Genomic DNA, 15,649 nt, shown 5'->3' on the forward strand with positions numbered 1-15,649 from the left:
ATCACAGTGATCAACGATGGGTGAAAGACAAAGACTATTGGCCCAATCAAGACCGAACAAAGACATCACCCCATCTACATCACAATTTACGTGCCTTCTCTGACTCATACCTTTTCATAATTCTGCTGTTTGACATTAACCACCCATCTTTAGCTTGACAACATGTGATTTATTCTGTCTTGGCTATGAAGTAGACTGGACAGAAACAGCCTGAGGGATCTTTTTCCAACAGGGTAGATTTACACCCATTCACCTCTGTGTGTGTGTGTGTTGGCTCCATTTTACCTGTCAGCAGAAACATGTTAGCATGCTGACGCAGGATAAAGAGACACACCAACACCGTCACACTGACAGCAGGTTGTAGAGTGTGTCGATACAGGATCAATACAGTAACAAATAAATCAACAGGCCCTATGGGCCCTGCTGCCTGTTCTTTGGGTTAAGTGGGAAATGGGTGTAAGCACAATGCTCTCTTAACCATTCTGAATACAATAAGGAGGACATGACCACAGCGATAATAGCAGCATTGTAAAAGGTCAGTGGTTGGTTGTCAGAGCTATCAGCAGGGGTTATTTTGTGACAGACATCTTGTATCACTCCTAATAAACATGCAAAATGACATGTGGCTGAATGACATGAGCGAAAGTAATTTATCAAACCAAATAAAACATGTAGACATTAGAAAAGGTAATTTGGTTCACAGTGATTACTAGCAATGTCACTGCCTCTCAATAAACTTTCCTTGTCTGAATAATTCCTATAGTATATTGATGTAATGTAGCTGGTCAACTGGAAAAAACGTTACCTTACTGTCAGTTTAGATGGCGGTTTATTGCTGTTTTCGTCAATAACCTGTTGAAGATCAACAAATTCATCCTTTGATGGTATTGCAGCTTTGTTAAAACCACCAATATTTACTGCTTCTACACTCTTAGTGTATTTATAGTTTGAACTTTTCTGCGCAGAAGAAAGTATTTGGTTAAAACATACGGTTGTTTAAATCAGAAATTAGGTTAACGTGCATTATCACCTGTGCAAAACCATTCACCAGTAACAAGCCAAACACTCCAGCATTGAAATTGTACATTTGTCACAAAGTAACTCACCCCTGGAGCTCCTTAACAGACATGGAGATCTTGAGGTTATGTCCAAGAACATGGAGAGCAGTGAGGATGTCAGCCCACTGGACCATCTCTCCCAGAGGGCCTCCTTTCAGCACCTTGGGGCTGAAAACATCTCCAGACTCCTCTGTTAGGAAGCCAACATGTACCAGGATCTGAAGGTGGACAGGTACACATTGTGGCATAGAGTTAAAATTAAACTCAGTGGAGAAGCTCCACAACAACATTTTACTTGAGAACAATAGGGTTTTTTTTTTTTTAATCAACAAGCTTTAAAATCTTTAAAATCTTTTATCTACAGGCCTGCTTTAAATAGTACATTAATCTCTCAATAACATAATTTAAAGGATCATTCTCGTTCTTCATAATGGATTTTTACAATTATTAATGAGTAGGCCTCACACAAAGTAGACCTTGTTTTAACATCATTACCTTTATTTTATAGTTTTATATAAAACAGAAGTTCTGAACTCACACTTAACATAAATAAATCTTGAATAATAATGATAAGAAGAAGAAAAGATGCAGTTTCCCTGTTATTAAGTCAGCCATTTCTCAGAATCTACAGTAATGAACTATATCTGCTACATGAACACACAGTACCTGACATATAATGTACCTTGGTGTTTTTCAGATTATTTATATAATCTTCAATGTGTACACAATAAATTATATTTAATTTAATCAGATTTACCTTTAAGTTTTTATGTGCAGTAGAATGCATACTGAATAACGTTAATCTCCTTGGTACTTAAGCTTTTGGAGTGAAAATGTTTAATGAGTTTAAGGATTAGAAAAAAAAAAAAATTAAAAATTAAAAAAAGTTATTTGAAATCCCCAATGAATTACCCACTGAAAATGCAAAGTAATAAAATGCAAACAGAAATCTATCATTCTGGACTTAACCGTACAGCTTATTTCATATGCACTGTACAAATACCCAGTGTAACTACATCCCAGGCACTCGATGAAAAAAAACCTCCACTGTTTTAAACCGTCATATAACACATGTGAGGGAATTATCTCAGTATTTTATGACACTGTTACAGAACTTTGCACTTGCAGGCTACAGTCCTGTCATGCATGTCCACGTAGCTAATGTATAATTAGTGCAAGCCACCAAGAAATGAGCAACACGTTGCTTTTCACAGAGGATTAGACACAGCCATGTCCAAACGCTGCTCTGCTGGGTAATCCTGATTAGCTAAAGCAGCATGAACACCTCCCGCTGCCTTCGCTGGCATATGGAGTCCACAACTTTCACCATGCAACACACCGTAATGAGCTTAAGGCCAAATGTGTGGAGTTTTCCCAAAAGTTGGTGATTGCCTTCTGTGCCTTTCTCTCTGTGTATTTGAGTGTATATGACTTCTGTGCCTGTACTTTGCCAACTTTTATCTGTGGAGATAAAGCTTCCCACAGTTTTTTAGAAGTGCACAGCACTCTCTTCTCCTCTCCAACATGTTATATTACCAACAATCCACTAATGTTTGAAGTTTTCTGTAGAAACAAAAGAGATACCTACACGCAAAAAATACACACTACTACAGTACTACACATACTGTTTGATGATCTTGTTATTCTGCCTAAATAATGAATATAGAAAACACTTATGTACTACTAATATGGAAAATGTTGCTATATTTATATATAATGTAGGTATGTAATGCACATCCCTACGAATACTAAAGCCACTGCACTCATGTCCCATATTTAACATGTATAAAATGTGTGTGAAACATTGCCCAGTGGTGTGTGTGCAGCAGAGTCATGCTCCAGTGAGATTCCAGCTGCCGTAAGAAATCCTGTGATTTAATAAGCCTGCTCTATTAACTTCTGCTTCATAAAAAAGATAAGTGAAATTTAATTACAGTTTGGGTGGCAGATGCCAAGAGTGAAAATTCATGGCAGTACTATTCACTCACTTGGCTTTGTTATGGTGCTGGTGAGGGTGTATCACACAAACAGTGGCAAACATGCAGAAATAGACAAGGAACGGAAGAAGCTCAGTAACTGTGGACTCTATAAACTTCATATTCATGCACAAATGCAAAGTTAATAGGGTGAGAGGTAAGAATGCTTTGCAAAACCTGGCAACTTGCACACATGATCAGGACTCCTGAGGAGGAATTTCACTTTCTCTCTAATAGGCAGTATTTATCTCCATTTGCAAATGTAAATGCCTGTGTATGTGAACAGAATTAGAGTGGAGTTCAATGCAACATGTCCGACCAACAAAGGAGAAGTAACCCTTACATCAGGGAGTATGAATCAATATCCTGAACGGAGAGGAGAGAGAAACCATCGTAGGTGGTTCACACTGTGTTTTACTGTGCAGATAAGCAGCACACACAATCTCATGTTTTTACACATGCAATTGGGATCCAATGACAAAGGGAGCAACTATGAAGCTAAAGGTATATTATCTTATGCACTTCTTAAATCACAGCCAGCTGAGAGTGGAGCTTTTGATGCAGTGAACTTATGGCATTCCCAGGTGGTGTGGATGTGGGTTAATAGATTTAAAATTTTATTTGTTTTTATTTCTGTGCGTGCAATTGTTGTCAGGATCTGTATTTTGAGCTTCCTCTTTTGTGCTTTTATTTTGTAGGTTCATTTAGGATTTGGTTTTGTTCTGTCTTGCTCCTCATTACTTTGACCCAATTAGTTAATTGTTTTCATCCATGCCTCGTTTGTGTTTTCCCCTTTATATACCTTTGTTCAGCCACAGCCATTGGCGAGGTTATCTGACTACATCCCTTGTTGAGCCCTTACTAACATCCCTTGTCCGACTCAAATGCTTTGTCTATCTGAAATCGCCTTGTTTTGCCTTGCGTCAAGTTTCTGCCTTCTTTGTTTTCCCACGCCACTGGATTTCTCTTTTTGGACTTATTTCATCATGGACTGCCTATTGTTCCCCAGGTTAAACTAAGTAGCCCTCTTGCTTTGTGTTTTGTTGACCATTCTTTCCTTTGTGATCTGGTGAGTCCCCTAATGTGTGTGTGACCCAGACCCTTATGCCTTGTTTCCTTACTCTCGTTCATGTTTCCCTTGTGGTCTGGTGAGTCCCCTAATGTGTGTGTGTGACCCAGACCCTCTTGCCTTGTTCCCCTTAGGCCTGTGTGACCCCAGTGTGTGCACGTCCCAGGTCCCATGTCTTATTTCCCTCAGTTCACGTTGTCTCGTCCCTTAGTCCTTCATTTCGCCTGTCTCACAGTCCCTGGTTCAGAGTTACTGTTTCCTTGTTTCTGGTTTTTCCTTGGTTTTTGTTTCAATAAAGTTCCCCTCTGCAACTGAGTACCAGGCTGGGCATAATTATTGGTCCTACTAAATAATAATCCTTCGAAACGTGACAATCAGTGAACTCCGTTAAGAATCGTGGGTGTGTGGTTAATTGTGTGTTCAGCATGGATGCTCGCTCACAGGGGATGATTCTCAGTAGGATCTAAAGCTACTCTGTATTGTTACCATCCCACGGGTACTGTACACAATGATCTGCCAAACCCACTGAGAAAGACAGAGAGGCATGTTAAGACACTCAGGCACAAATCTCTCGCTCACCCTCACAGCGCCCTGACTGCCTGTGCGACTTTATGCCACAGGGTCTGGTTCTAAATATTGTTTCATGGGTAAAGTTGTGGGTTGTCCCCATGTCTGCATGGCTTTTCTCCCGGTACTCTGGCTTCCTCCCACAGATTAATTGGTGACTCTAAAGCAAAGCTGGGGAGTAACAAAGTACAAATACTTTGTTACTGTACTTAAGTAGATTTTTCAGGTATTTATTTTTCTGAAGAATCTTTACTTTTACTCCCTACATTTAAACACAAATATCTGTACTTTCTACTCCTTACATTATCAAAACACGCTCCTTGCTTTGTCAACCTCCAGGGATGACGACACAATGTAAAAGACGTAACTAACTAGAGAGGGAAATGTACAGGTGTGTACAGGTTATGAACGGGAGAAAACTTGCAGTGTGACATGGAGGAAGAAAGGGACCCAAGGAGTGTTGCCGAGTCTGACAACCCATCCATGGGCTGTATTTATAAGATCTGCTGTATGTTGTTGGCTCCAAGAATGATTCATGGTCAATGTGTTGTGTTTTGTTCCCTGCAGCACTGTTCAGGTTAATAAAAGAGGAATAATTTCCTTTTTTTGTGCCGAACTTTTTTAGTTTTGTAGAGTTATGTAAAGATGTATTGTGTATCATTGACAGCAAAAAAACATTTTTACTTTTTCACTACAGTACATTTCAGACCCTGTACTTTCTTACTTTTACTTGAGTAAAGGAGTTGAGTCAGCACTTCTAATTTTACCTGAGCCTTTTTTCACACAAGTATATGTACTTCTACTTAAGTATAGAATGTGAGTACTGTCCAGCGTGTACCTGCCTTTTACCTAATGTCACCTGGGATTATCCAAGCAGTAGATAATGGATGTATGGATACAATTTTTGCCATTCATATCCTGCTGTGTTGGTAATATGTGTATGTCTGAATAAAAACTTTGAAAAGTCCTCGTGTCTGTGCATACAAGAGCAGAAGAGTAGAAGTGGCTCTGAAGTATGAGGTACCACTCCACTGCTCTGCTCCACTCATCACTAACAGGCTAACGACGGGAAAATGCTAATGCTTGTCTCAGCATCTGTTAGCCAAGGACTTCGCAATGTGTGCTCGAGTGTGTGTGTGTGCATGTGTGTGTGACTCTGTTTGCTCGTGCTCTGTGGCCCTTATGAAGGTTGCAGCTGTCCGTTGGAAGGCCATGGGTGGCAACACACGCTGACACTGCCTGCCATCACTACTCTATCCTTAATTTCACCTTCTCCCTCATCTGCCTCTACCCACTACTTTTCTCTTCTTTATTTCTCCTCACGTCTTTGCTCCTTGCCTTACTGTCATCTTCCTCCAACCTGCGCCCTCCTCCCTCCGCTTTCCTCCTCACTATTCCTCCCCACCTCCTCTCCCTAACTTCCATATCCCATTAGTTTCCTACAACTCTCTGCGCTTCATCAGTCAGAGGTCAATTAACTCTCAAGAGGGCAGACACAGGAAGAAGGCAAATGAACAGTTCAGCACATGCTGACAAACACACTAAATGTGCATGCTCAACACACATCGAGCAGGCACAGATGCACAAAAAGGAACTTGCTGAGACACTTAAACCAACACCAGACAGGCAGTGACTGCATTGTCGCAGGTTAACAGGGTAAGGTCAGTGTCTTTGAGTCTCTACTGCTATCTCTAAAAACCTTTTCCATTATACCATCGCTGAGCTGAATACGTCTCTTCTGATGTGCAGAAAAGAAGAAGAGAATGTGTCATATACAAAGTGTTCAATCAGCCACACTGTAATGGCTGAAGCTTTACACAGTGTGGGTCAGGTCAAAGCTGAGTTTGATGATAGCACCAAGCAAGAAAAAAAAGTAAAAGGCAGAAAAAGATTCACTGTATTCTTTTTTAGACTTCACACGCAATGGAGAAATAGACAGATTAGTCACAAAATAAAAGAGGTTTTCAAGAATATTTATCACAGGATTCATCTTTTTCACACACAACGGCACATAATGTCTAAGTCTGGAATATATTTAACTGCAGAAAATCTCTTCTGCCGTGATTCTCAAGTAAAAAAAAAGAAAACTACAGAATTAACATTTCTCAAGTTTCCACAGTCACTCGTGCACACACCCACCTACCCATTTTCTGTTCCTGTATCTGCTGCTGACAGTTCAAAAGAATCATCTTGCTTTTGCTCTCATTTTCCTCTCCTTTTCGATCCTTCCCTTCTCCATACTTTCACTAATTTATTCATTTTTTGAGTAAACATAATGCTGGTTACAATCAAAGAGAAAGCTAAATAAGGAAAGAGGAATGAATCAACAGAGCCCCATTGGAACCGTAAAGACTGCACTCAACCAGAATCCTAAAGTTGCTACTGGAGGTTGAATTTAGTGAAAGGCAGAGGTTAGGCAAGTCCAGGGCCACAGTCAATTTATATCAGACAATACTTTTTCTGAGGTCAGAGTTAATTAAAATCAAACAGCGTTCTCCTTTTCAATGGTAAAGTGAGTGCTGTGAGGGAGGAGGGTAGATGGTACATTTAAAAATAAAATCTATGCCTGCCCTTGGCTTTTATTTGCAATGATAAGGAGTCACATCCAGGTCAGTACGGCACAAATACACACGTTTTTACTTCTAATTACTGTCATAAACAGTATCTGACAACCAACACTAACATCTCTTGTTGTAAAAGTAACAGCACAATGTAAGGCATATACTATAGGGTGTTCAAGCAGCTACAGAGCCATAACAGAAGATAACAGTATCCCTCAGTGCACTAAAAGAAAGGAGAACATCAATCACAGAGGCAGAGAACTATTTCTCCCCTTGTTAATTTATTTTAGAGAAAGACAGGGACAGGGAGAAACATTATGGAGAGAAGAAGCAGAATGTGAGCTAAATCTGCCTTCTCACGTTGTCTTCATGTATCATTATTACCTCGTGTAAAAGATCATGAATCTGCGCAGAGCAGGAAAAGAAAAGGAACAGATAAGGCAGCTCAACAAACCTTAAATGTGGTGTTAAAGGTGTGAAAGGTCACATGTAGCAAAAACTTTCCAAGACTTTCTAAGTATTAATCATGTGCTGCTCTACCTGACATTTGGGAAAAAAAATTACACCATTACTTTTGTATTTTTAACCATCTTTTTAAAAAAATACCAAATATTAGAGGCATCCTTGCCTTTCAGTCTTTGTTTCATGTTCATCTCCTCTCTCTCTGTTCCTCTATCAATCTTGTCCTTATCCATATTCTGCAACATCCTCTCCCCCCTGCCATCCATATACCTTTTGGTGTCTCATCTTATTCTTCTCCCTGTGCTGCTGGTATATTCCTGGCATTTTCTCATAATCATCTCATCATCATGTCTCATAATCTAATTCTAGAATGCCGTCTGTTAGGTGGCAGCCAGTTACAGCAGCTCCTCTGTTTGTTTTTTGCAAGTTTTTTTCTGAATTATCATCTGTTAATCCAAATCAAATCAAGATCTATGCTTTCTCTCTGATAATGGATGAAAGTGGATGAGTTGGGATCTTCTAATTCCTGTGGAGAGACATATGGAGATTATGGAAACTGCATCAGAAAATATACATTTCTGTGGCAACGGCATCTATACAAGGGAGCAACTGTTAGCTCTCAAAGGAACAAGTCTGCTTCTTGGTATAAAACCTGAAATCCCCCAAGACCTGAGGAGGTGTAGGAGGGGCTGTAGAGCAGGAGTGAAGCATCGAGAAAAACGTAGGAGATTTAAACCATTTCTCCCGAAAATTATTATGGGAAATGTGAGGTCACTCTGCAACAAAGTGGATGAACTTTCTGCTTTAGCTAGCAGCCAGCGAGAGTACAGAGAGTGTAGCTTGCTTTGCTACACTGAGACCTGGCTGCATGAAAATATACCGGACAGCTCGCTTGAACTGTCTGGGTTCTCACTAGTGCTCCTTTATGGGGCAGCATGGTGGCTGAGTGGTTAGCACTGTTGCCTCACAGCAAGAAGGTCGTGGGTTCGCATCCCGGCCTTTCTGTGTGGAGTTTGCATGTTCTCCCTGTGCTTGCGTGGGTTTACTCCAGGTACTCCGGTTTCCTCCCACAGTCCAAAAAACATGCATGTTAGGTTGATTGGTGACTCTAAAATTGCCTGTAGGAGTGAGTGTGAGTGTGTGAGGTTGTGTGTCTCTATGTGGCCCTGCGACAGACTGGTGACCTGTCCAGGGTGTACCCCTGCCTTCCACCCGAAAGAGAGCTGGGATAGGCTCCAGCAGATCCCCGTGACCCTGAACCAGGAAAAGCGGGTAAAGAAGATAGATGGATGGATCTCCTTTATGCCAATGTGAAGGAGGCATACAGCTCTTCAGCCCTACCCCCACTTGGTGGATCAGACCACAAGTCTAGTACTTAATACACACCGCTGTGGACTGAGACTCAAAGTTTGTTAATGAACTTAACCTGTTCTTTAATAGATTTGACACCATCTCTGCTTCTTACTCTGACCCTCCTCACACACCATCCCTCCTCCCTCCACAACCTTAGCTGATGCCTTGGCATCTCTTCACATCCCTCCACCTAACACCTCTGCAAATGGAGAGATGCCCACTGCCCACTAATGCCATCTCCTCTATCAGCAGCCATACAACATTGAAGTATACCTCACCTCCAATAACTCTTCCCCTGTCCTCACCATCTGACTCCTCATCAACACAATACACAGGCCCAGCCTTTGCCACAGAACAGGTGAGGAAGGAACTAGCTAAGCTAAAGACCAACAAAGCAAAAGGACCAGATAAGATCAGTCCCAGAGTACTTAAGGTGTGTGCTGGACAGCTTGCAGAGGTTTTTCAGAAACTCTTCAACCTCTCTCTGAGGCTCAAAAAGGTGCCTAAGTTATGGAAAATTTCCTGTATTGTCCCATTACCAAAAAGAGGCCCTCCCAGTACCCTTAGTGACTTCAGACCAGTAGCGCTAACATCACATATCATGAAAGTGTTTGAGAGACTGGTCCTGCAAATCCTAAGGTCTCAAGTGTCTGAATATCTGGACCCCCTGCAGTTTGCATATCAGGAACACATTGGAGTGGAAGATGCCATCATCATCTTAATGAACAGAGCATACTCCCATCTGGAGAGGCAGGGCAACACTGTAAGAGTCATGTTCTTTGATTTTTCAAGTGCTTTCAACACTATTCAACCCCACCTGCTAAGTACAAAGATGCAGAACATGGAAGTTCCCGCAGACATGATGGGGTGGATCAAAGACTACCTCACTGGGCAGCCAAAGTTTGTTCGCTTAGATAGCTGCATAACTGATGTGGTGATGAGCAGCACCGGTGCACCCCAACGAACTGTACTGGCACCATTCCTATTTACACTCTACACCTCAGACTTCCGCTATAACCTAGTCACCTGTCACCTCCAGAAGTTCTCTGATGACTCTTCAATCATTGGATGCATCAATAATGATAACGATGAGGAATACAGACACTTCACACTTGAAGTGGAGATTGTGGACTCCTACAAGTACCTTGGAGTCCACATTAACAACAAACTGGACAGGCCAAACAATATAGACTCACTCTTCAAGAAAGGACAGAGCAGACTGTTCTTCCTCAGGAGACTCTGTTCCTTTGGTGTGTGCAACAAGCTACAGAAGAGACTCGCTACTATCAGTCTGTAGTAGCGAGTGCACTGTTCTTTGAAGTTGTGTGCTGGGGAGGTGGCATCAAGGCTGGTGAGGCCAACAGACTAAACAAGTTGATCAGAAAGGCAAAATCTGTTGTTGGACTGGAACTGGACAGTCTGGAGGCTGTGGCAGAGAGGAGGATGGTGGACAAAATAAACTCCATACTGGACAGTTCTGCCCACCCACTTCATGAGGAACTGTGGCAAATGGGAAGTTCATTCAGCCACAGACTAATTCCTCCTAAAGCCAAGACTGAGAGGTTCAGGAAGTCTTTTGTGTCCACGGCCATAAGACTATAATTCCACAATATAAACAATAACACACGCACACACACGCACGCGCGCGCACACGCGCACACACATACACAAACCCCCCAAAATAAATAATTACTTTATTACTTTTCTACATACAAGCAAATTACTTTATTACTTTATTAATTACTTTATTCATTACTATTAATATTTAAATAATATTAATTTTAATAACTTTAAATTAGAATAACTGCTGTAACAATTGAATTTCCCCTTGGGGATTAATGAAGTACTTCTTCTTCTTCTAATCGCAGTCATTCATCATCATTGCATCCTTTCACACTAAGTCTGTGCCATCTGCGGCTACAAGCTGGAAGTAGCAAAGTCCATCCTGCACAGCATTAACCCCAGAAATGAGGTTTCACAGTTTAACAGTATGATGTTGCAGGAAATTCTTGTTTTACAGCACACAGCTTTGGAAACAACTTTGAGCTGATACATAAAGACACTGATTACAGAAGAAGAATGCAGAGAGCAGCAACAGATGACAACTTATCATTACCTCCTCTATCATTTCTTCTCCTGCCAGCTATTATCACTCAAAATGGAGACCATTCAGGAAGCATCTGAAAAAGGGTTTTTGTGCCTCACTACTTCAGTATTTTCCATACCTAATGTCTTATATTTTAAATGCTTTTTCCTCAGACACCTCATTTTACTGTATGGCTTTATAGATCACTTTGAGTCTTGTAATCTAAATACTCTAAAAGCTGTGCAGCTGTGAGTTGTCTTCAAACCATTTAAGCTTTTGCTGTTACTGATTTCGCAAAGTTTTCTCAGCTGCATTTTGCATTCAGCCATGAAAAAACATGTTATTTCAGTACCTCAACACAGGAAAATAACACAGATTCAACCTGCTTCATTCTAAGACAGCTAGAGGTAGCAGACCATCGTCATCTGTCCCTTACCTTCTTCTGGTCCCTCCATCGTTGCTCCAACTTGGCTTCCAGGTGGTTGGCGGCTGTTGCCCATTGCTGTGCAAGACGGCGGATTCTGCGCTTCATGAAGCTGAGGGACTCCTTTCCTGTCCCAACCTGGTCCAGCAGAACAGAGAGGTCTGTGCGGAAAGCAGCCTGTTGGACAGATTTACGTGTTATTTGGTTTTGACATTCATGGTCTTTGTGAACTCTAGTGATCCTCTTTTCATCTGGTTAAACTTTTGACTTCTCCAAACTTCAAACTGTGAGGGTTTTGTTATAATTAGTATGAAAACCTCATTACACCATTAGAGTAGAATGTTACTAAACCAGTCTGAACTGCAGAGCAACTGAAAGTAAGTAAGAGACTCTGCACTGCAGGTTTAGGAACATCACCTAATGTTACACTTGTATGTAATTATTGTGCAGGACAGATTTATACGAGAAATGAATTATGTTGCAACATTTGATTTATCAACATTGACATTTTATAAAACTATTTCAAAAGAAATGTTATTATTGGAGAACTTAGCACACTTTATTCCTTGAGGCTGGCTTTATTTGACCCGGTCATGGGATAATGTGGAAAGACGTTACAACAACATGCAGTGCTTTTTCTAATTAATGCTACAAACAATCAAGGTCTGCCTGCTCTCAAAACAGCCCTGGCTCAGCACTGTTTGTGTGCAAGATACAGTAATCCACAATTCACTAATTTAGGTCACAGGGTAATAATGGAGATATCCGTCTTTATTTACACTGGCACTCTGCTTTACTTGCTGAATATTTTATTGCTGCCACATATAAACTTCACTATAAAAAATACAAAGCAAGGTGAAACCACACACACAGCCCCTGCAAAACAACAACAACAACAACAACAGCACCAGTAATTATATTCACTATATGTGTTTACTGTTAAGATTTTCCTTATTTGGTGAACAATATATTAAAGGAAGCTTATTATCACTGTAAGGGCTTGACCCAAGAGGGCTCTATTAGCTGGACTGTGCCACCAATGTGAGGGCATTATTATCAAATTAAAGGTCAGGCAATATAAAAGTAAAAGTATGAAAGAATAATTTTAGTGTCTTCCTAAAGTTCAGCATGGTGAACTAGGAAAGACTGTCATAATTCATCTCTAAATGCATCCACAGCTAAGATAACATCTTGACAGAGTAATAAATGAGTAAACAGACACCGCACATAGATAAGATAAAATATCAACACTGCGTTAGCGTGTATTCATTTTGTGTATAGGAAATTAATGTTGGATTGCTCCATGACCTCAAAGTCAGTGTTGACAAATACAGAGGATAGAGGAGAATGACAAGGGCGATCAAGCCTGTTATAATTAGTGAAGGGTGCATTAGGGTGAACTGGGTCAGATGAAGGTTAACAATTAAGTAGAAATAGGAACAGACTGTTCATACTCTTGCACCAAAAAGGCTGTTATTCTCCCTCATTTGATTCTCCCTATTGAAACTTAACAATAGAGATTTTCATGTTATGGTGTAAAACCATAGATTTTGTTTCATGTGATGTCACAGACTTGTTTGGCTCCAGGTGTGAACATAGTTATTTTTCATTCAGAGTGCACCAGGAAAAAGAAGTATCACACATTTATCTCATTTCCACAAATCATCTACACACATTTTACATTCTGAAATGAAATGTGGCAGAGGGTGCTCCAAATTACCAGCTGCATTAATTTATACAGTATTTTATGAATTTCACTGTTCCTCTCCAGTCCTCATTATTTTGTACTACAGCACTTTAACCTAACTTTGCGAGCAATAGTTGAACTAGTGGCCTTATTGATTTCTATGGCTGTTTTAAGCAAACACACAATGAATCAAACATCTGCAGTTGAATTTAATTATGTGTAAAAAGGCAGATTTTAAATTATCACATGTTTACTCACTAATTGCAACAGAGTGAAACATCTTGTTGCTACTGTGAATGTTAAACTATTACACCACTCTGAAGTGGACTGTGATTACATTACTCATAACAGTATTTAAAAAATATGTTAGTTTGTTTGGTTATTTTGTTAAAAAGCAAATGAAAATCAGTGGTGCATTAAGTTGGAGCTGTGATAAACATATTTTTAGTTTGTTTAGTTTGTAAACAACAAAACTAAAACATTAAGGAGCTGCTTGGATGCAGGTGATTCTGGGTGAAAACCTTGATTGGGACTTTCCTAATTCATATTGTGTGAATAATTTAAACGTTTAAATATAATCATTTTGAATAAGACATTTCAGAACAGCTTATTAGAAATACAGTGTGTCATGTGTCACATAGATGATCGACCCCAGAGTGACAGAAAGTCAACGTTAAAGTACTTGGATTGGGGCCGAAAAACCCCAGCTGGGACATCTCCAGTATGCACAGTATGTCTGAGATGTCAGCAGTAACATAGTTATGCTGTGATTTGGGACACTCACTTGTCTCTTGGGAGCCTTTGCCTGTTGTACACGTTGTGTAGGGGGGCTGCTGTGGTTCCTCCAGGCCAGTGGGGGGCAGAACCACTCCACCTCACTCAGGTAGATGAGGAATGAGCAATCTGAACCATCAACACCATAAAAGGCATAGCAAGGGTCTGACGTCCAGCGTGCACGCATCCACTGGAAGACACATAAATACATATGGTGTAAATATATGATTCGAAAATCAAAACTGTATCACTTCACATTAAAAATGAAAAGAGCAGTGGCAATTATTATATATTGTCTGTCACAACATCCGCTAGGACCACAGATGATTTGCCATTAGATTGTGAAGACTATATTATTCAGCCAAAAACAAGAATAATTATAATATAACTTTGAAGGTAAGCTACTGATGCAGTAATTAACTTGCACACAACCCAAAACAGGTTAGGGATTTTGAACTTTGCCTAATGAGCTACTCAAATAATTTAATCAAATAATATTGCAAACGATGCTAGTTAACATAAAGCATCAGAGTTACTGGAGAGGAATTAGTGGTGGTAAAAGGCTCAGCATGAATTTTATAATATCCTAAGCAACTTTATTAGCAGTGTACAGTGTACCAGTTTATTGTGCAAACAAACCACTTAATGGCTGCAACAAAAAAAAAAAAAAAAAAAAAAAAAAAGAAAAAGCTTAATAATATCAGCTGTTCCATGACAATCGAAACCAAAAGAGAATGACACTTACATCTACCTTCCCAGGACACTCTGGGAAGCGCGGGTCTCTTGGTACTTCACACTGGCTTGAAGTCGCATCTCTCACTGCTGAAAAAACACAGTGAATGAAATTTTACCTTAGATAATAAAACATTAATAGATATTTTCTTTAGGCTGGGCACCTTCTAGAAAAAAATGCAGCGACACACTAGAATCCACTCTCATTGATGCCTGTTGTGAGTGAAATACAAGTTACTGGTACTTGCGTTTGCTTTACTTGCATTTACTGTTGCTTCATTAGTTGATAAGATCCCTGGCTCTTAAAAGATCCAATTTTATTTATACATCACCTTTCTGGTCAATAGGGCAGAAAAAGGAAAGGTAAAAGCTCACTAACTAACTATTTATTTGCCAGCAAAGATAACAGTGTAATATTATCTATCAGTTAATTTAGCAGCAGGTGGTAGATGTCAAAACCTCTTTAAAATTCATGTTTAATCAATTAACCTTCAAAAACAACTGAAAATTGTCTGACTCATCAGCTCAGAACCACCAGGTTAGAGTCTCACTCACATTACAGCATTTCTCCACTCACCTGTGGGCATTTGAGGCTGATATTCACTTTCTCCCTCAACATCATCATTTCCAGTGGATGCCATATGTGCTGTCGATGCTCATAAATCAACATGTTTTCTCCTTTGCAGTGTCGTGCTATATCTGCTCTGCTGCAGTGCACACTATTCACTGGGCCTGACAAAGCAGCTCAGCCTGTCTCCCACTGCTGCCAACCATCCTAGGGTTATACTAGCAAGCACGTCTGCTCACTTAGCCTGCACTCACTGCATTAATTGCTCCACTGACTTAGTTAACTGCCTCTCTACTGCTGATGTGAGGGAAAGAAGGAAAGAGAGTGACAGG

General features: G+C 40.2%; 1 protein-coding gene across 1 annotated transcript in view; it reads right to left on the reverse strand.

The window, feature by feature from the left end:
- LOC113128861 (alpha-1,6-mannosylglycoprotein 6-beta-N-acetylglucosaminyltransferase B-like) overlaps positions 1-15,649 on the reverse strand; it is a 121,373-nt gene that overhangs the window by 62,569 nt on the left and 43,155 nt on the right. The window contains exons 5-8 of the mRNA XM_026304460.1: positions 14,763-14,839; positions 14,028-14,207; positions 11,569-11,733; positions 1,107-1,276 (exon numbers count right to left, since the gene is read on the reverse strand). Of these exons, the coding sequence (XP_026160245.1) occupies positions 1,107-1,276; positions 11,569-11,733; positions 14,028-14,207; positions 14,763-14,839 (592 nt within the window). The remainder of the gene's footprint in view (positions 1-1,106; positions 1,277-11,568; positions 11,734-14,027; positions 14,208-14,762; positions 14,840-15,649) is intronic.

Source organism: Mastacembelus armatus, chromosome 1 (assembly GCF_900324485.2).
Source record: "Mastacembelus armatus chromosome 1, fMasArm1.2, whole genome shotgun sequence".
In the NCBI taxonomy this organism is placed as follows: domain Eukaryota; kingdom Metazoa; phylum Chordata; class Actinopteri; order Synbranchiformes; family Mastacembelidae; genus Mastacembelus; species Mastacembelus armatus.